General features: G+C 35.4%; 2 protein-coding genes across 3 annotated transcripts in view; both read left to right on the forward strand.

Annotated features, from left to right (window-relative positions):
* LOC106071499 (putative ammonium transporter 1) overlaps window positions 1–21,896 on the forward strand; it is a 153,830-nt gene extending 131,934 nt beyond the window's left edge. For both annotated transcript variants that reach the window (XM_056043297.1, XM_056043298.1), the window contains 3 exons: window positions 790–916; window positions 9,481–9,594; window positions 19,389–21,896. In XM_056043297.1, coding sequence (XP_055899272.1) covers window positions 790–916; window positions 9,481–9,594; window positions 19,389–19,591 — 444 coding nt within the window. In that variant the 3' untranslated portion in view covers window positions 19,592–21,896. The remainder of the gene's footprint in view (window positions 1–789; window positions 917–9,480; window positions 9,595–19,388) is intronic.
* LOC129928594 (zinc finger BED domain-containing protein 4-like) overlaps window positions 1–23,180 on the forward strand; it is a 243,276-nt gene that overhangs the window by 52,130 nt on the left and 167,966 nt on the right. The window lies entirely within an intron of this gene.

The following is a 23,180-nucleotide window of genomic DNA, read 5'->3' on the forward strand; positions in this document are numbered from 1 at the left end:
CTTCACAAAGTTTTATACTTTATCACATAAACATACTAGTTATAGTCCATTCATCTCATATTTTAATCAAATTAACATTCAAATTTGTTTTTCTAAAGTATTATTCATACATTCGTTCGCTATAGCTGCTAAGTCGAATTAACATACATTTTAATAGTTCCATTCATGATTCCGAACATCTAATAAAAAAAGGTCACGCATGCGCAGAGCGAAGCGTCCACGTACGCGCAGAAAGAACTCTATCCATGACAATATTTAACTCTAGATTATTCTAGATCTAGGCTATCTCTAACTCAAGATGATAGATCTAATTTATAATTTAACACATGAACATACAAAATAAAGTCTATTCATTTCATATTTTAATGAAATATATGTAGACTATAAGCAAATGTTTTTATTTAAAAAGTGGATTTGGATCTAGGTCGATCCAATGGAGCTCCATTCATACTATTTTTAAATTTAAGCATTTGCTTTCTTATATCATTATTATTTCGTTTAATAATTGTTAACAAAACACTCTCTATATTAGTCTCTCTCTATATATCTGTAACATTTTACTGTGAGTGTGTGTGTGTGTTTGTGTATGCAAAAAAAAAAAAAAAAGAGATACCCCACCTCCGAAAAATTATCACACTATCCCATTTTTTCTTCACCTATTCTTGCTATCCCAATGACTTAATAAACATAATACACATTTGTCTTAATAGTGTATCAATGCCTAACAATAGCATTTCTTGGCCTAGAAGTACTTAAATATATATATATTTTTTTTTTTTTTCATTTTAGATTTTAGCATGGCAATTAACTGGAGTGCTTTCAATTATAGCATGGACTGGAACATTATCTATTCTATTATTTGGCTCACTTAGATTGATGCGGATATTTCGAGTATCAGAAGATGTAGAAAAAAAAGGTACGTTTTCAATAAATTTTAAGCTTTACATTTAAATTTAGGCCATTCGATTAATATTTAAAAAAAAAAAGGTTCCGATCAAATCATAAAACTTTATACAAAAAAATAGACACTGGTTATTCCTATTTGTTTTTAAATTTATTTTTTAAAACTCGCCTTCACCCTATCTCGTGAAGCTCAAGAGTTGGACTGGTTGTCAGGGGTTATTTGAGACGCATACCATTGGAAGCACACAGAATAACTTAATATGTAAATACTAATAGTCTAAGTCATATAGATTAGCTCTACACACCGGCTATGCCAGTTGATTTGTTACCACGATTTATATTGTTTATTATGACCTAGACATCCCCTCTTTTTTTCTATAAACGGGCCACATTTTAACGATCTCCCGAATATATTTTTATTCACGTGAATTAGTGTATCTGTTACAACGAAATTTAACGACCCGCTTTTGTCGGGGAGACTAATAGGCCCTATACTCGTGGCCTCCTTCATCAGCGACACATCATTGTAGCAGTAGATGGTAGGTTTTTAGTGTGGTTGATACCAAATTTTGAGTATGGCAGGTAGAATAATCCTCCTCGTAGTTTTATCCTGTCCTCTATGGGTCAGTTTTATTCGTGAGGTGGGCAATCTCCTCTATGCAGGGCATGTAATAAATCGTTTAATCGATATCCGTTCAGCTTGTTCTGACAAATAGGAATGAACTCATTTTAATGCTGTTCTTTTCTCTCCAATGTTTAACTAATATGGATGTGGGTAGATTTCTTACTTACAAGCGTGAGTTATTAAATAAACATATAGAATATATATATGAACTTATTGATATATCCAGAGTCACAAGGTGATCAAATATAAATCACAGTTTTTACTTACCACTAAGTCCAAAAATAACAGAATGAATGTGTAAATAAATTAGAGAAAATAGAGCGACTACTCCTAACTGAAGTTTGAAGCTTATATTCTGATGAATGGAAATAGCTGGCAAGAAAATATGTGACTGGTCAATCACGTGAGAGGCCAAGGAAAATATTTACAAGATTATAAGGACATCCGGTCATAACCCATGCACAGAGTTCAGCCGTGACGCACCCTCAAGTACCCAGGCGCACCTTTTAAAAGCCTCCACACACTAAGGCTCCGTGCTGAGATTAATCCATTATAGCGCGGTCCAGGTATCTGGCAGTGTTCTGAAAGGTTTGATGTCTCCGTACAGGGCAAAATCCCCGCATGAACCAGTTCTATGTTTCAAGACTAGTCGTATCCTCGATTATGTTTCTGAGCACCCTGCAATCGTAGAGGATGTGTTCTACTGTCTCGTCTTCTGTGTGACAGTGTCGACATCTGGGATCGTAATTCTCTCGGATCCTAGCGAAGTAGACTGAGGTCTCCTATCGGACAGTGTCCCGTGCGAAATCGTGCCAAAATAGCCTGATTCTTTCTGTCTAGCTGCCACTATTCGTCCCTCCTGTTTGAGAGTTTGAGAATTTTCCAGACTTCCCGTCCCGTGCTACAATGGTCCCATCTGTCGTACTACTTGTACTTGATCCATTCACAAGTTCTTGCTCCTCTGGTTGGTCTAGAAGAAATCCTACCTTCGCCAAACTATCTGCCCTCTCGTTTCCACTAATTTCACAATGTGAGGGAATCCATTGCTTCACCATAAGTACCTTATGTTTCCTTTCTAGGCGCTCCACACACGCTATTGTCTTCGCCAGTGGGGTAGTCTTGAGCTCTAGATAACTTGCAGGCAGGAAAGTGAGTCTGTAAAGATGATAAAATTAGCCGGTGCCGCAGTTCCTTCCTCAAAACGTTGTTCAATATGCTATAGAGCACTTTTCATTCCTTCCATTTCCCCAACATAGTTGCTTTCTCCTGCACATGGACTACCAGTTCGTCGTTTTCTGTTGCACCTAGAACTAACACTCCATAGCATGAATTCATTCTGCCTTGGACATCTCTCGTGGATCCTCCCCAGGCGCACCTTACAAGATGAAAGTGTCTTACATTGTCTCGCGCTCAGAAGTCAGTTGAATAGATAGACAAAAAGTAGAATCCCTGAGGCAGGGGTTCTCAACCTGTGGATCACGACCCCTTTGGGGGTCGGATGACGATTTGCCAGGTGTCGCCTAAGGTCATCGAAAATATGGATTTTTTTTCCCTATTTTAACACGTAAAACTTGACATTGTACAAAGTTTTGAAATGTACAAGTTTATTATTGTTATTTGAGGATAAATAAGGAAGAAAAATCAATCAGAATGACTTCAAAAATGTTTAACTGTCGCATCTTAATTATTTTTGACAGTTTAAATTAATGTAAATTAATGCATAACGTGACGTGAAAACCATTTCGGAATCATAAGGTGACGTCCTGAGGTAATTGAAAAGCTATTTCGTTTTTAATAGATAATACTTAATCGTTGAGTAGTCCATGCTATTGAAGGTAACATTTCATTATGGAGCAAACAATTCACATGGATCTCTATCGAAAGAACGTAAAGAAAACAAAATATAATGTCAATTTTTTATTTACGGTAGGATTTTACTTCAATAGTTGAAGTAGAAATACAAAAACAAAATGTGTCATTTGTAAAGAGGTTCTATAAGCCGAATCTAATCTATAAAACCAAAAAAAAAACAACTTAAACGCAGACAAGGATACGCAGAATTTTAGACGTAAGGTTAGGTATAGAAATAATGTAGATATTTCGTAAAACTCTTGAAACGACAATACCAGCACGTGATGTATAAGAGAAAATTGGAAAAGTTAAATATCTCTTGGGAAAATATTAGTGAAATTCCTGGTGCTCTAAGCCTGCTAGTATATTGGTCTGGATTTCAACGTTTGATAAAGAATAAGTCACTGAAAGCAATGGGAACTTATCGACAAATATTAGTAATGAAGATACTGCCACAAGAATTACAAGAAGCAACTGATCAAATGCAACAAGCCTCGATTTGATTTGTTTGAAAAAAACTCCGATCCTTCCATATAAAACTTCAGATCGGTAAACAAAATTGGACGAAAACATGTTGCCAATCTTATCTGCTCCCTAAGAGGAAAATTAAGTGAATAGTAAAAAGAGGTCACCGAGCCAAAGTGGTTGAGAACCACTAATCTAAAACATCTAACCATTCTACGAGTGCGTCGCGATATTCGAATAGAACAAAGCTGACAAAAATCTCTCTCTTGTGTAGACACTACCCAGATAGTCATTAGGCGAATTGGCCAGTCTGGTATGGTTATAAGTAAAGAGGTTTGAATTCAACAGTTTTCCTTCTCCAAGGTGGGTAGCCAGCCATGGCTAATGAGCCCCTCCTTCCCGAAGCTTACTGGTTAAGGCGCCAGTTACTCGCCTTTGCCCCTTCTCCTGTTAGTGAGAACAGTTCCGCCGGACTCAATATCTGAACCACTCGTGAAGGCCAGGAGTTGGACTGGTTGTCAGAGGCTATTTGAGACGCATGCCATTTGGAAGCATTTTATAGGTAGTGGAGTGCTTACATCCATTACCGCTTCCGGCAATGACAACCTTGCTGAACCTGACAATCTTGCTGTTGCCTTGCAGCTATACCCAATCATGGGAAAGGCTTCAGGAGTCAACCCTGAGAAAAAAATAAGGAGCTGGCGACCCTAAGGCAGTTTGCAGCACCCAGTGCTACACTCTGGCAGAACCTGCGATGCCGCTGACCCCAAACTGTATCGGCAATGCCGTTCCTTTGGATACATCAGCTGCGTGGAGAGGGTGGAGCTGATGTGTGGGCGACATCGTTCCGACCACAGCTAGTGCCCAGGCGTACATCTCACCAAGATGATCCATAGTCGCTTCGCGACTGAAGGAGTCCATATAAGTAAAGAAAAGTAGTGGGAGGGGGGCAGGGGAAATACATTATTGACAATATCAGTGGTACAACAGGATATGTGCTTCGTTAATTTACATGGCAAGAAATGAAAGAAAGATCCTGGTAGTAGTGTGTTCATTGTCGATTACTTTTACACAGCTGACACTTCGTCGCAATGTTGTTGTGACAAGAGGGACAATAAGGGTGGCTACCTTATTTTTTTTATTAGAGTTAGTCCCCTTCATTACTTGATTTAAGTCCCTGTTAACTGTGTACAATTGCCACTTCCTCTTCAGTCTTGGAGCTGACCACTGTACATTATTGTGAACTAAATTTCCATAATGTTTATATGATAGTTTTGATGTTCTGCTCTGACTGTTAATCAAGAGGAGTGTGTCACTTTATAGGAATGTATCTTTCACTAACGAGCTAAGTAGACTTTATTTATTTGTTGTTAATAAGTTGGTTGATGTGAATATTATGTCTACTTAGTCTCTTATCCTTTCCTGTACATGTTTTTTTTTATAAAGACCAGATTTGGGTCGTAAAGTATGTAAAAGACAAACTTATGTCTTGAGAAGAGACAGTTGTGTGTCTCATGGACTATTTTGATTCCTGTATTATATTATTGTAATTCATTGTTTGTTTTGAGCTGAGACACTATTGTGCCTCTGTGATGGCAGTTCTAAGATTGTGTTGAACTGAACCGGCCCTACTATTTTGATTTTTTCTTCATTATTTGACTTGCCTTTGTTGGCCTTTATGCCCATTTTCTTTTAATGATCTTTTTCTATTGTTCCTTAATAAACTCTTTATTAGTTGTACTGAAATCTCAAAGTTATTACTTGTATGTCTTAGTAAGTTATATATCTAGAGGTTATAATTAATAGCCTAGATAATATAATTTTGGACCACAAAGTACCACTGGACTAACTTGCCAGTACAGAAGAGGTCACTGGTCTTATGACCTATCCTAATTCTAGGTCACAGTTGTTGTTACATTTAAAGGCTTAAAAGTGGCGTTAATTTTACAAAGCCTGCATAGACTATTACCCCCATCAAGGATTAAGCTGAAATTTGGCACAATGTTTTCTTTTACCTGACAAAGTAAAAGTCAACGAAAAAAAAATCAATTCATTAATTAACTTTTGGTAATAAGTTTTTTTGTTTAGTATCGAGCTAGGGAAGGAAATTGTACTTGACTGATGTGGTGGTATAAGTTGAATTAGTTCCTTATACTTGACTGGTGTGATGGTATAAGTTGAATTAGTTCCTTTTACTTGACTGATGTGGTGGTATAAGTTGAATTAGTTCCTTTTACTTGACTGGTGTGGTGGTATAAGTTGAGTTAGTTCCTTTTACTTTACTGATGTGGTGGAATAAGTTGAATTAGTTCCTTTTACTTGACTGGTGTGGTGATATAAGTTGAATTAGTTCCTTTTACTTGACTGATGTGGTGGTATAAGTTGAATTGGTTCCTTTTTTACTTTGAGGAGAGAAATAGGTCGTCGCTTTAAAGTTTGCATTTAAAAAGTGATCACTGTAACATTCACACGATTCCCCATTCTTTCTCTCCCCCCCCCCCTCAACTGGTCCAGATAAGTAATAGGATCATAGCGCATTGAGAAAGTTAAAAAGCATGAAATCGCGCTAAACAAAAACTTTTGGTAAGAATATTTCTAATCGCACAGATTTATTATTGTTAGTCTAGATCTAATGTTGTGGGCTAATATTATATGACTTCACTTCTATCTCAATTATTACTCCACATTAGCCACAGAACATTACAAATTAAAAATATACTTGATAACAACTTTCACTGTTATAAAATGACACCTTTATTTATCACTGGGAAGTCCGTCTAGTCTTCATAAACGTCGCTATTTCTAACTAACATCCAAAACAAAACTACTTCTATACTATCACTACACGGTTAAAAAGAGAATGTGCTGTCCGGATCTAGAACTACTGGCGCTTTCATTGAGACCTTTTTATTTGCCACGAGACTTTGGGGTTATTTACATTGTCCTGGTTTATGTTCCGCCTACAGCCAAAACGGAAGTTGCAGCTGCAATAATCGCTGACGTAGTGCATGAGTTTCAGACAAGGTCACCGGACGCACCAGTAGTTATACTGGGTGATTTTAATAAATGCACCTTGAAGGTTGACCTACCCACCTTCTATCAACACATTTCATGTCCGACAAGAGAAAACAGAACTCTGGACTTATGTTATTGTAACATCAAAGGAGCATTCACATCTCGTGAAAAGCCACCACTAGGATCATCGGACCACAAAACACTACAACTGCTGCCTACTTACCGTACAAAACTTAAAGAAGGAAAAATCATTCAAAAAAACGTACAAGAATGGACACAAGACAATATTCTCAAACTACAGGGATGTCTAGACTGCACTGACTGGAATTTGTTCAAAGAGACCACTTCAAATCTGGAAGAATGGGTCGACGCAGTGACAAATTACATCAAATTCTGTGAAAACATGTGTGTCAGTACTAAGAGCATCAAGATATACCCCAACAATAAACCATGGGTCACTGCAAAAATAAAACGGGAAATAATCAAAAAGAAAAGAGCATTTATGAGTGGCGATGGACAGACAAGGAAAATTGCTCAACGAAATCTCAACGTCGTTCTTGAGGAAGGGAGGAGAAACTACCGCACCAAGCTGGAAGACTCAATTAATACAAGTGACATGAGACAGGCGTGGGGCATCATGAACAAAATGGCAGGAGCACAAGTCAAATTTAAAAATAATCTTGCTACAAGAGACGAAAAAACATTGGCCAACGAGTTAAATGATTTCTATTGTCGCTTCGACACGAAAGATTTTAATTATCTAAGACTCAAAGCCCTTGAGGATGTCAATGTTAACAACTGCTTAGAATTAGCGATTACTAAAGAGCAAGTTTGTAACATTTTCAAAAACGTCAACCCAATGAAAGCTGGTGGGCCTGATGGAATAAAAGGGCGAATCTTAAAAGAATGTGCTGAACAACTAGCTGAACCTTTCCAAGATATTTTTTCTACTTCATTACTAAACCATGAGATACCACCTGTGTGGAAGTCATCTATAATTGTACCTGTGCCAAAGGTTTCCAAACCGAAGGAAATGAATGACTATAGACCTGTTTCACTTACTTCCATTGTGTCTAAATGTTTAGAAAAATTGGTTAAAATGTTTCTTCTGAATGATCTTTGTAATAAGTTAGACCCTTTACAATTTGCTTACCAAAAGGGTAAAGGTGTAGACGATGCCATCCTAAATATTTTAAACTGTGTCTACAAACATCTGGACTTACCGAACACTTATGTAAGATTGCTCTTTATGGATTTCTCATCAGCTTTTAACACTATACAACTTCATTTACTCATTGAAAAGATGAAAGCGTTGCAGATTAGTCCATACATAATACTATGGGCTAATGAATTTTTGACCCAGAGAGCTCAGAGGGTTAGGGTAAACAATGTTATATCTAATGAACGCATAGTTAACACAGGGGCGCCCCAGGGGGCTGTAACATCGCCATTGTGGTTCATTTTGTACACCAATGATTTTCAATCCGATAGTTCTTGTTGCTCCTTCACAAAATTCGCTGATGATGCGGCTCTTCTTGCCCTGCTCTCAGAGAGCTCAGACGTAAATGAGTATTTCAAAGAACTAGAACACATTGAGGAATACTGTAAAGATAATTTTTTATTATTAAATGTAAAAAAAACCAAAGAAATGATAATCGATTTTCGTAGGGACAAGAAGGGAAATGATATTGTTTCTGTAGCTGGAGAGACTATTGAAATTGTGCAAACCTTTAAATACCTTGGTACTATCCTAGACAATAAACTAAATTTTACTGCAAATACTGATTATATCAGCAAAAAAGGGCAGCAAAGATTACGACTACTAAGAAAACTGTCCTCGTTTAATGTTAGCGAAAAGGCCTTGGCTATGTTTTATCACGCTCACATCTGCAATATTTTAAGTTTCAATATCACTGCCTGGTATGGCAATCTGAGCATTAAAAATAGGAATAAACTTTATAGAATCCTAAATGCTGCTGGCAAAATCATTGGCAAAAAACAAACCCCATTTGGTCAGTTGTTTGAGACAAACATCTATAAAAAAGCTAACAAGATCCTCGAAATAAAGAATCACCCTTTGTGTCAGGATTTTGTGATTTTACCATCACAAAAGAGATACAAGACACCGATAGCAAAGACAAACAGACACAAACACTCTTTTGTTCCCCTGGCAATCAAATCATTAAATAAGAACAATCTGGTATAAACTTTGTCACATGTAAATTACGAGTGAGTCTGGTGTGAATGTACACTTTGGTTTCTTATAGTTATAATGTTTTTTGTTTGGTGTAATGCACAAATTGTAAGACAAATTTCCTTACGGATAATAAAGATTATTATTATTATTATTATTATTATTATTATTATATTATTATTATTATGTTGCTCTCCTGTTCGTCAATTCTACTACGTCATTCGTTTGTCTTACTACGTCACTACTTTTACCGTCGCTAAAACAATACACAATATATTTGTCTAACAAAACTAACATACTTTCTAACCTAGTACATAACACTATTACAAATTTAATTACATGGATGATCTAAACTAATTGATACAACTACGCTTAAAAGCATTTTTTTAACAGAAGTATTTTTTATATATTTTTTGTTAAACGACAGGATTGGACATCACAAGACACGGTCAACATGCTTATCCAGCTGAAGCTTATGGTTATAGTCATCTACATATTATGACTGTTGGAGATCAAGGCAAGGTTTCTCCTATAGATCAAGGTTGGTCATTAAGTTTATAATCAATTTATAGAAGTGAGTGTAGAGTTAAGGCAATTAAATTCATTTAGATAAGTCTACCCAATTTATATATTTAATACTAGCCGGACATTACCCGCGGCCTGCGGGTCTTAGTTTGTGTATTACTAATTTAGTGGATTGGATTTAGATCTATGACAAACTTAGCTAATGTTCCTTACAAGTTTTTCTCTTTTGCAAAGAAAATAAAAATAGTTTTGCGAAAATGGGTTTACATTTTACATCTATATCAAATATGGAATACTATGTAAATGGATGTACCCGGTTTGTTAAAAGCCAATAGAGATAACTTTAGCAATTTAAATGAAAGTAGCGCGAGATGAATGGGATATAAAGTACAATTAAAACGATTTACCCTATTTGTGAATTGAAGTACGTCAGGACGTCCAAATTTGCAGATATAAAGAACGAAAAAAAATGCTTTTGAAACACAAATTTGAAGGTTAATTTTATTAAAAAGTTAAAACCAATAGACTATATTTTGTATTATCATGTGTAAAAGTAAAAAAAAATAATTATGTGCGAAGTGTAGTTCTTAAAGCTCGATCTAGATCCTTTCGAGTTTTTCTCTGTAAACATGGCCTAGATCTATGAAATAGTAACACTTTCATAGAGCTGGGTCTTAAGGGTTTGTTTTATCCATACTTTACATACTATATATACGTTACGGTTCCAGTTAGTAACCAAGGAACATTTATGCCAAGTTTTATCAAGATTGGTCAAACAGTTGTGATTTCTATGCGGGACATACACCCATGCATACGCCTTACTTTCTGCTTTATTATTTACTAGCCAGATATTACCCGCTGTCCGCGGGTCTTAACTTGCGTATTGCTGATATAGTCGTGACAAGGAGGATAAAAAGTTGGCTCAGCTGCGGCTACTGTCAGTCAAACCAGTGACGGGTCGTTTGGACACTTGTGAAGAGTAAGTAGGGCTGGTATCTGCAGATATGGTGCCAACAAATCTGGTATCAGCGTTAGGTTGCTAGGTCTCCAAGTGGAGGTTGCCTATAAATAAAAGCTGCAACGACATGGTGTGGAAATCGTTTAGCCATAATGACGCCACTAGAATGTAGATACCCTTCTGAGAAGGACATTTTTCAGAATGATATCATATGGAAAGTATACGTTAGTTTCATAAATAGCAAAGGGAGCTAACAAATAAATATTGTATCCCATCAAGGGAGATACCATAATAATGGGAAATCCCATTAAGGGTAATAACAAGTAGTTAATAAGTGATAAGGTAAGGTTCACCAGTCACGGTGAATAGCTATTACGTATAGTGCCAGCTAAATGAGATGACAGAGAAGGGGAGATCAACGACAGAGACTCGCCCATGCTTTCACATATGTAAACATAGCTGGGACGAAGTCTCCAAACTAGAGAACAAGTAAATAATCATGATTTTACCTAAGTAATATATTTTGGCCAACATGGCCGATAAAATGAATACATAAGTAATCAAGTGATTCCTTATAAAGGAATGACAGTAAATACATATTTGGTAATATGATATGCTTACAGAAATATTATGATAATTCCCTGCCAAGGAATAAATCAATTATAATATATTAACGGCTTGTGGTGAGCGATGATTTATCAGCGATAAATTAATAATGGCTAAAGAGCTAAATACATGTGGTAAGGATTATTAATAAATTCTAGTCGAGATATAAGGGATGACTATTTAGCCACAAAAGTCATGATATAAAATATAAACATAAAGTAATCTACTTACATTATCCATAAGGAATACACAAATATATGCACACAAATAATGTAGTAAATAAATTCACAAATATATACACATTACTAAGTAAAATGGTTCTCAAGCACTTTACTAAGTACATACCACCAATCCAAAGTGAAAGAAAAAGTACTCTTGTCAAGAGTCTAGTGTGGCACGTGTCAAGATACGGAAGGTAAAATGTGACATCGGTGTCTAGAGGGGGTGGGGTGGTGGTGGTTTTTCGGCGCTCGATGGGCTAAGTTAATGGAAATTAATGATTTTAATGTTCAAATAAAATAATCAAATGCTTGGACCGGAGTGATACCTTGAGTGAGCTAAAACGGGTCGTTACAATAGGGCATTAGAAACAATTAAAGAAAATAATAATGTTTTAAGTAAAGCAAATGCATGAATTCATGGCTGACTCGAGAACGGAGTCGCACCTAGAAATGTCAAGAAGTGTGTTGACACGGATTATCTTCTTGATCAAATAGAGACGTGGATACGGGCGTAGTGACTGAAGTATGTCCGGAAGTGCTGGATGGCTAGGTTTGCCCAGGTGGTGTCGACCGTGAACGCCAGACACCTGGCGCCAATGACCAACGCCTGTCCAGACGACTCTTTGCGACTACATCCGCGAACACCAGGCAAAAATCTGGTTTCGACTCTCCCCCCCCCCCCATGCCCGGAGTGAATGAATGTTGCCTCAACGTCGTTGAGGAGAACCATACTTGTTTCGTCGCACAAGTCGAGTACCTTTCGTCCCGAGAGATCGGTTCTTGGACAACCTATAACCTGAATTTTGGCGTTGAAATGCAACCCGCCACTACCGTCCTGGTACTGGAGAGGCTTTTATTATCGAGTGTAAGAACACTTCGCGGTAGATTGTAGACATTTAGGCATTCAAATCTCTATACATCCTTATAGATTTCAACCATGAGTATGTCGGTCTCACCGCATTCCCGTGAGGCAGAATACTGTTCACGAGCAAGTAAAGGATTCCTGACGAAAGTGACGAACTTCTGGCATTTTACACAGGAACAGGTAAAGGCCATGAAGCCCGAGAGCGAGGGCACACAACTGCGTTTCCTCCCAGTGTTGTCCGCTTCCTGCACCAAGAAAGCATCAATCTCGTATGTAGACAACAGTGTTTCAATTTCAGGCTTCTGGAACCATAGCTGCCTGTTGGCGTTAAATGATATGGTTCTGAGTTGCCCAGTACCAGTACCATGTTTGGGTCTCGAGGGACCATCCCTCTGGTGTTCCTTTGCCGAGCTATTATTGGTCACATTTGGTATGGGGGTCACGACTTCCCCGTGCGTGCTTTCTGTAGAGTGGCTTGGCTCGACTTGCGTCGAGGGGTGTGGCAACAACCCTTGTTTAGCTTTTGCAGTCAGTATCGGTAAGCTTAGCGGGCGGACATCTTGGGGATCGAAGACGGTTGCAAATTTTTCGCACACCGACCCGTCGCCAGGATCGGTTGGACGGGGTCTAATTGAGTTATACCCATCCTCGGGTTTATAAGATAAATTTTGAAAAGCCCTGTGAGTGAAATGCCCTGGAAGGGCGAAGCTGGTTGCATGTTATACTTAGGAAAAATCTCCACAGATGAGACCGTACTACCTATTTAGGAACTCGTGTTCGCTGGGCTAGCTTCCTTCGTCGGGCTGCCGCGAATACCTCGTGGGTATAATGAGTGGTTGTCTAGACTCGTTTTTCACACCGCCAGAAAATGTGCCATCAGAGAGGCAACTGATGAAATGTCGTGCATCTGGGAACGTATCTTCTAGAGTATTCTAGAGCCTACGGCGTTTATGGGGCGCGCCTACCTTACCGGCCAACCAGGCAGAAACACATTGGTTTGCACCCCCTGGATTTGACAAACTCCATCCACTTGGCCCTGAAAACCGTAGACGGAGGAGATCCCAGTTAGCCGCTGCTAGAGGCGTTCGCAGCGTTTCCATGGTTCGCCACGAGGAGGCCGGGTTCATCTAGTGCGTGCCTAGTAAATGGAACCTGTGTACGAAATTTCATGCGGATCGTACAACAGTTTAAGAGATTTCTTGATCAATGAATCAGTCAGTGAATGGTAACTTACAAATATGATATAGATATGTTAGATTACAAAGCCATCTCCAGTTATGCAAACTATTTATCAACTCAAATACATCTTTAAACAATATTACAAAGAGAGTTTGTGTTGACACACAAACTCAGAGGTGGCCCCCGTGGGAGACGGATCCCTGTCGGATCCGCATATTCGAAAGGAATATCCAAGACGTGATTTTGTATTGATTGTTAAAAGTAATAATGTTTCAAAGATTCATTTGAAGTTGTAAAAAAAAATTTGTAGTCTAAATCATGGCTGTCGGGTAGTGCGGTTTGCGCGCTGGACTGTCGTTTGGATTCATCGATTGTCCCAGGTTCAAACCCTACCCGCTCCCATCCCCCGTCGTCCTGAGGGAGGTTTGGACTACAACTCTGAAGGAACATCCGAAACATGTAAAACAACAAACATTCTAAACTAGACCAAGAAATTCTAGATCTAGATTCTACAATGATTTTAATTAGAACTTAATTCTAAATCTTGTTTTAAAAAATCTAGCTCTAGTGTAAAAAAAAATCTAGCTGTAGTGTAAAAAATCTAGTTCTAGTGTTAAAAAAATCTAGATCTAGTATAAAAAATCTAGATTACATCTAAATCTAGCTATTGTGTTTTTAAAATGCGAGTCACATTACGAGGTTTAATCCTATACTCTTTAAGCGAGCAATTCTTGTATATATATATATATATATATACTAGCCTGACATTACCCGCGGCTTGCGGGTGTTTACTAATCTAGTGGATTGGATTTAGATGTATGTTAAACGTAGCTAATGATCCTTTTAAGTTTTTTCTCTTTCGCTACGAAAATAAAATTATTTTTGCGAAAATGGGTTTACCCGAAGCCGATACATACATATCTATTAAAAACGAAAAGAGCGATAGCTTTGTTAAATGAATGTGAATGAATGTTAAATTAAAGTGAACAATTAAACGAAATAATTTTTAGTATGCCTATCTCAACTCGGCTTCGCAGCTTTCGTAAACGAATGTAGTCTCTTAAAAATGCTTTAGAAAACCAAATTTGAATGTTTATTAGATCAAAATATGAAATGAATGGACTATAATCAGTATGTTCATGTGTTAAAGTATAAAACTATCAGTGCAAAGAGAAGTTTTATCATCTTAGAGTTGAATTAGAGTTTTAGATCTAGGGATGGGATTATAAAGTAAACAATCAAACGAATTAATTTTTAGTATGCGATTCATTACGGTATTGTCTCATGAATGAATGTTCGTCAGGAAATCTGTAGTCACAGATATAAGGAACTAATTTATGTAAAAAATGCTTTTGAAATACAAAATTGAAGGTTAATTTTATTATATAATGAAATCAATGGAACTTCCTTTGTATTTTCATGTGTTAAAGTAAAAAAATATCTGCGTAAAGTGTATTTCTTAAATTTAGATCTAGATCTAAATCCTTTCGATCTTTTCTCATGTCAACATTGCAGACATAGCCTAGATCCATAAAATACTATAGCTGTAATAGAGTCGGACAACTTTATTTTTTTTTTGAGGGTCTTAAGTTTGTTTTAGGTCTACAATACATACACTACGGTCTAAGATAGTACCCAAGGAACATCCCTGCCTAGTTTTATCAAGATTGGTCAAGCGGTTTTGATGTCTATAAGTAACATACATACATACATACACCTCACATTCTACTTTATAATATAGACTACATCCATAAAATACTATAGCTGTAATAGAGTCGGACAACTTTATTTTTTTTGAGGGTCTTAAGTTTGTTTTAGGTCTACAATACATACACTACGGTCTAAGTTAGTACCCAAGGAACATTCCTGCCTAGTTTTATCAAGATTGGTCAAGCGGTTTTGATGTCTATAAGTAACATACATACATACATACACCTCACATTCTACTTTATAATATAGACTAGACATATGTTACCCGCCTCCCGCGGGTCTTTATTTGCGCATTACTTTCGATATAGTCACTGAGAGTGTTTTGTAAACAATTAAACGAAATAATAATGTAATAAGTAAAGCGAATGTGTCAATGTAAAAATAGTGTGAATGAAGCTATCAAATCAAAATAGCTAATAGGCTTAAATCCATTTTTTAAAATTAAAACATTTGCTTTTGAATAATCTAGTGGATTGGATTTAGATGTATGTTAAACGTAGCTAATGATCCTTTCACGTTATTTCTCTTTCGCTACGAAAATAAAATTAGTTTTGCGAAAATGATTTACCCGAGGTCGATACATTCTTATCCATTAAAAACGAAAAGAGCGATAGCTTTGTTAAGTAAATGGGATTATAAAGTAAACAATTAAACGAAATAATTTTTAGTACGCGAGTCATGAATGAATATAGATCTAGGCCTATCTCAACTCGGCTTCGCAGCTTTCGTAAGCGAATGTAGCTTTAGAAAACCAAATTTGAATGTTTATTTGATCAAAATATGAAATGAATGGACTTTAATTAATATATTTATGTGTTAAAGTATAAACTATCTGTGCGAAGAGAAGTTTTATCATCTTAGAGTTGGATTAGACTTTTAGATCTAGGGATGGGATTATAAAGTAAACAATTAAACGAAATAATTTTTAGTACGCGATTCATGAATGAATATAGATCTAGGCCTATCTCAACTCGGCTTCGCAGCTTTCGTAAACGAATGTAGCTTTAGAAAACCAAATTTGAATGTTTATTTGATCAAAATATGAAATGAATGGACTTTAATTAATATGTTTATGTGTTAAAGTATAAAACTATCTGTGCGAAGAGAAGTTTTATCATCTTAGAGTTGAATTAGAGTTTTAGATCTAGGGATGGGATTATAAAGTAAACAATTAAACGAATTAATATTTAGTACGCGATTCATTACTGAATTGTCTAATGAAAGAATGTTCGTCAGGAAATCTGTAATCACAGATATAAGGAACTAATTAATGTAAAAAATGCTTTTGAAACACAAAATTGAAGATTAATTTTATTATATAATGAAAAATCAATGGATCTTCTTTTGTATTTTCATGTGTCAAAGTAAAAAACTATCTGCGCAAAGTGTATTTCTTAAAATTAGATCTAGGTCTAAATCCTTTCTATCTTTTCTTATGTCAACATTGTAGACATGGCCTAGATCCATAAAATACTATAGCTGTAATAGAGTCGGACAACTTTATTTTTTTTGAGGGTCTTAAGTTTGTTTTAGGGCTACAATACATACACTACGGTCTAAGTTGGTACCCAAGGAACATTCCTGCCTAGTTTTATCAAGATTGGTCAAGCGGTTTTGATGTCTATAAGTAACATACATCCATACATACATACCCCTCACATTCTACTTTATAATATAGATGACGTCTAAGGAAAAAAATCCAATACATTACACGGCCTAGTTAGACTAAAAAATATCATCTTTACGAGCAGCTTGTTGAGGGTTCATAGACATTGGTACACCGAGTAATATCTTTTAGCATTTCATTTAAAGAATTAACTCCATATGACGTCAAAGGAAAATAATTACCATTACGTCACACGTCCTAGTTAGACTAAAAAAATGTCATCTATACGAGCAGCTTGTCGAGTGTTCATAGACATTGGTGCACCGAGTGAGTTCTTTCAGCATTTCATTTGATGGTTAGTTAGACTAAATATGTATATAACATATATATAAAGTGATTAAAGACGCTCTTTTTGTTTTGTCTGTCAGTCTGTCTGTCCGTCAAGTGAAAAAAAAAAGACTAAAAGTTATTGAAAATCTGATTAAAATGTAATTTCCCTTCCGAAACATTGCATTAGTTTTAAGTTTCTATAATAGATTGTTCCGGATGTTTATGTATTTATAGTGAGATACCGTTAATTAAATTTGTGGGATGGTCTGTTATGAAAATTAGATGTACCATAGCCTTATGGAGAGATTTTCAAACCATACTTTGGTGTTAGGAAGTTGTTTTCTTTAAAAATCGGAACATAATATTAACGATAATAAGATTTTCTAACGTTTTAGCTAGAAAGTTAAATGTAGTGTAAGAGAGAAGTGCGATTTTACATAAATAGAGTTAAAATATTTTTCATAAAAAATCCGGAACAACCAATTTTCGTAAAAGAGAAATGTATTTCTTTATTTATTAGAAGAGGGATTTCAAACTTTTCGAAACAAAATCCGGAACATTCTTTACCGATTAAATAACTTTTATTATGTTTCGGCAAGAAAGTTAACTTTAAAATAAATTAAAAAGTGATTTTCAATAATCGTTTCTAGTAAATTACTTTCTTATTTTAAAATCCTGAACAACCTATTGTCGATATTTTGGAAAAAAAATTAGTCATTTGACATACATTTGTTTTAAGTTTAAAATTCGGAACAGTTGATATGGATAAATAAACTACAGTGACATAGTGTCAAAGAATATAAGTGTAATATTAGTCAATTATGCGATTTCAAACAATCATTTGACATAATTTATTTTTTAGAAAACAATATCCGGAACCACTTTATAGTTATTGAAATATAAATCGGTATAGATCTTTTTATTTAGCATTTATATGCTATTTACATTAAAAAAACCGGAACAATGTATAAAAGATGATGTGTTTATTGCAACGTTTAAGCATGGAAATAAAATCTAATATAAGTTAGAAGAGCAAAAAAATATTCGCTGCTATTGATTTGTTTTTCACAAAACATCCGGAATAATCTATTAGATACTTAAAACTATTGCAATATTCCTGAATGAAAAATTAATGGTTAAATCAGATTTACAATAGCCTTCCTTTAGTGCTATTTGTTAATGTAATCGTGACGGACAGACCGACCAACAGAGAAAACGCACAAAAATAAGCTTCTTTTATTCGGATGAGGGGCACTAAACAAAAAATAAATGAAATCTGATTTTTTAAAAAAAGTTTAAGGAATTGGTTTAGCACTATAGCACGTTGCGACCTTACGCTAATGCACGAAAGTCGCTGCATAAAAAGTCCATTTTAAAAAATGTGCGTGACATTTACATACAAAGTGCATTATTAGCCTTTATAAACAAACAGAAATGTTTTCTATTAATTTTAGCAGCTAGTTGACCAGAAAAAACACATTTAACTATTATTTATATTTGTTGTAAACATTTCTTGTACATTTTATAAACATATTTGATTTAGTGATACTGAAAATACACAATAATTGTCCGTCTTTGTTAGCATATTGTAACATTGCCTCCCTTAAATTTACGTAATTGTTTTAGAATTGGTGTATTTTTATGAAAAAATCGCTTGCATAATTAATTTTATAAATTAAACGGTTTGCTTTTAGAAAACCAAAAGTAGCCGTTGCACCTAAACATTTCAAGCCACATTTAATGGTGAAATAATATTTTTCATATCTCTTCTAGTTTTCGAGATCTGAGTGAGACAGACGGACATTTTGCAAAATTCTAATAGCGGCTTTTTCCCCTTACGGGAGCGCTAAAAAGAGTGAAGTTCAAGTCAAAGTTCAAATACTCTATTCGAAATTATTTCTCGAGATACCCAACGATCATCGGTACTTTTCACTTCGTAACATATTTGCGAAAAAACTCTTGTATTTAAAGGACCGTTTTTAATGTAGTTCAATGGGTAATTTTAAAAATCAGCTTAGTTAATGAGATGCAACGCGTACCCTTTCAATTTCTTCCCGTACAACTGGGAGTACGCATATCTCTCTTTGGGAAACACTGCCCTAGATCTAACAGCGTCATCTATAATAAATAAATAATTATGAATTTAATTAAATCGAACACCAGCGTAGGTACGCCTACACAGAGCCTTCCAGTCCGCTGGTTGTTTGGTTCAAACAAACAGAACAACAAACTTACCACATTATAAATGATTGTTTGTAAGTTATTGTTGTTTCATTTATTGATTGTTTGTAAGTTATTGTTGTTTCATTTATTTATTTTTTTTTTTATTTCTCAGGTTATGTGAACAAAATTTTTGTAACTTATGAAGGACATGAACTTACAGAAACTAAAGCCAGCACTATTCGCACAATTCACTCTGTGCCGTCTATAGTTGAAATGGAATCTTTGGACACTGAGTTGTCTGGTATTCAAAAAGAGCACAAAGCAAAGCAATTAAAACCGTTACTATGGATGAATGATACTATTGAAAAAAGATAAAAACGTGTTCTAGTGAATTCAATAGTTAATTTCCATCTGGTGGGGAAATTGTTAATTGTGTGTGTGTGTGTGTGTTTCATTCTAAAGCTTTATTAGCTACAGAAAGAGCTGCTCTAAGTCTTAGCTAATGGTTTGATCCCAGCATAGTTCTACATATGTAAACAATTGTTTATCAGCATTAGTCTAGCTTTTTTTTACAATATTTCTTTTCAAGTCACAACTTCATGAAGGAACCTGGACCTGGATCTCAAAAACGGCTCTAACTATTTTCCTAGAAATTTTACATTTCATGAATAGGCCTATCGCTGGGAAAAAAATAACTCGTTGGCCACACAGGAAAAACTCTAGTTTAACGGTATAGTTTTTCAAAGAAACAAAGAATAGAAAACAAGGCCTAAAATAGTCTAGATCATATACCATATGATATCTAAACTGGACATGGAGATCTTTTAACACTACAAAAAGTGTCGTAAATTTTTTTTTTTTTTTTAAGTTGAAACAAGGCGTTGTTTTGTAAAGTAGTGGTAAGAAGTTTGGTTGTTGTTTTTTCAACCCTAACCTATCTAACATATAATTTAATTTTTAGATCTAGATCTAGTTATTGAACATCAAAAATATGCGTACTCTCGTCTCATAATTATTATTTTGCTAATTTCATATACATAATCTAGAAAGATCTAGATAATCCATCTATTTAAATGTACATAAGATGATTAAAATCAACAGACATGAATTATTTCGATCTGGGATTTTTTAAACATTATCTCAATGGAAACTAACGGAAAATGGTTTTAATATATTTGCGTGATTAGTAGCCCATTCTAAAGAAAATCCTAGAAATGATTTAGCATTATTTCTAAACTTTAAAAAACTAAAGATCATTACTTTTCAAAGACAGGAAAGATTAATTTTCCGAAATTTGGGGCGACTTTCCCTACAGCTTGAAAAAGAGTTACGAACATAAAAATTTATATATATTAAAATCTCCCGAAATTACAAAATATACGAAAAAGTCCTTAAAATATACGGAAATATAGAGACAAAAATTGTCATTTTGGGGTGTCATTCAATATGGAAAACGCCAATCCTACGCGCGATAAATAAAATCGGCATTATGCATTAGCTGTAATTGTGTAATCTGATGAAAGAAGCTTCTCGCGCCTCAAACTAATGAAGAATTACTTGAGGTCAACAATTCTCAAAGATAGATTGAAACATTTGGTAATTCTTGCTATTTAGCGTGATCTATGTAGGAAACAGAATTATCATGATATACTGTATGACTTTGCTACACGTACGGCTCATAAAGTAATTCTGTACGTAGTAAAGAATGAATACAATACATAGACGAATTTATTTTCTAATACAAACTCTTAAATTTCACTTATTATCCACTTCCCTTCCCAAACTTGGCCCCACTAAATCCGTTTCGCATAGGGCCCCACAATTATTAAGTCCGGCCCTGCTATTTAGTGACCTGTAAATATACATAGTAGATTACTTGTTCTCTTTCCATGACTTCTTGGTCACAATGGTTAAGTCCGGCGCTGCTATTTAGTGCTTGTAAAATATTTTACATGTTTCGGATGTTCCTTCAGAGTTGACGATAGTTTACTTCTTAGTCCAAACCTCCCGCAGGACGAAGGGGTATGGGAGCGGGCAGGGTTTGACAGTCCAGCGCGCAGCCATCCGTAGCGACGTGTGAATACCCACTTGTTCTTCGCCCCCCCCCCCCTCTTGTTTTTTAGTGGTGTGACTATCCGCTGAAATAAGAGAGTGATCTTTCCTTTACTTCTTGCTTGTCCAGATTGTTGAGCGAAGAAGAGAATTATATATAGAGATAAAGTAACTCTGGCCTAATGGATAAACACGGAGTCGAAGTAGCCTAGGAGATCGGTGCCCGAACTTCACCTAATTTTTAAAAATATTTTTTTTTTATATTTAATTTTATTTTAAGTTGTATAATGGATGAACTGCCTGAGAAGTGAATGTACACTTTGGTTTCTTATAGTTTTAATGTTTTTTATTTGGTGTAATGCACAAATTGTAAGACGAATTTCTGTACGGAGAATAAAGATTATTATTATTATTATTAAAAATATGTTTAATGTTTTTCTTGTTATAAATTACTTTTGATATGCTTTATGCTAAATTATGCATCAAACTTGTTCACTGCTATGAATTTACTTAAAATGTAAACGTGTTAATGTTTTTAGTGGATTTGAAATGAAATGTAATCCACATTAAAGATGCTAATATTTTTTGTGGATTTAAAAGTTAATAAAAAATTATAGTACAAGTATAATCTTCGTTATTATTATTATTGTCGTCGTATTTACATGCTCTTACAATGTACACGGGGCGTTCTCTTTTGTGGCCATGTGAGAAGCGTGCTGCCTTTAGGCTGTTCGCAAACATAAATTGAGAAAAAAATTCCTAGTCTACATCAAGGTTTTTAACTCGAGCCACTCTCTTGATTTAATCCAGTAGAGCATAGGGCCGCAAGAGTACTTCGCCATCGGAGTCTGTTCTGAGCAATTAATCTCAGGTGGGTCCATGTGCATCTACACTTCTTGTTGGCTTTAGTCTCTCAGACTTTCTCTTCCCATGTGGATTCCAGAGCCTGTCCTGCAATGTTGTTGCTGTTTTTCGCATTATGTGCCCAATCCAGCCCCATTTGCATCGTTTTATATTTTTAGTTCTATTGGTGTTTGCTTATGTGGATTGAATTATTAGTGAAGAAAAAAAATGAAATAAAATTTCCGGAGGTCTGTTTATGGTTATTGTGTTTCTTGTGCGAATTAAAAATTGTAGGTTGAGTTTACTTTGATGAGAAGGCTAATTGAGCTTAAAAATAAGATGGTATACAAATGTTTAATTACGACAATTGATTCCTTAAAACTTGTTCATGTTTGTGACAAGTGGAGTGTATTTGTGTGTGTTGGCTTTCTGGGGATTATTGAAAGAAGACTTCACTTGCACAAAATTACATACAGTCACAGATCTAGCTCTATATATAATGTACAAAATTGGATATTTATTTACAAAATGTATTGAAATTAATGTGAAATATAGAGGTAAAAATATGTGATTAATGGAAGTACAATCAGAGATTTGGCTTGAATCATCATTAGATGTTATGGGCAGTGATTCGAGTGTCATTAGACGTGAGGCTTATCTTAATCTCTGCTCATGTGGTTAAGCCGGTGACTACCATGAGTTAGAATGAGAACTAACGAAGTTAGGAAGCTAACGAGTTAATAATGAAGAATGCTATCAGAGGATATCAAAGGTTGAGGAGATAAAATAATGAATGCAAATAAAGAAGTAGATTAGGTCCCTGAGGCAAGGCATTCTAGGGTACATATTTACTGACGAAGTGAATTATAATTATCGACATTACATAAACTAGTAGGACGAAAAGGAAGGGGATATCAACGAATGATGTTCACCTGTAGTTATTCGTCAAGTTGGGACAAGGTCTCCAAAATTAGATCCCGAAAAATAACATTCTTAATTAAAGTAGCTTGTTGCTGACAACATATCCTCCATGGGTATATGGGTATATCCCCGTATAATTTGAACATAT

The sequence above is a fragment of the Biomphalaria glabrata genome, chromosome 10 (assembly GCF_947242115.1).
Source record: "Biomphalaria glabrata chromosome 10, xgBioGlab47.1, whole genome shotgun sequence".
NCBI lineage: Eukaryota > Metazoa > Mollusca > Gastropoda > Planorbidae > Biomphalaria > Biomphalaria glabrata.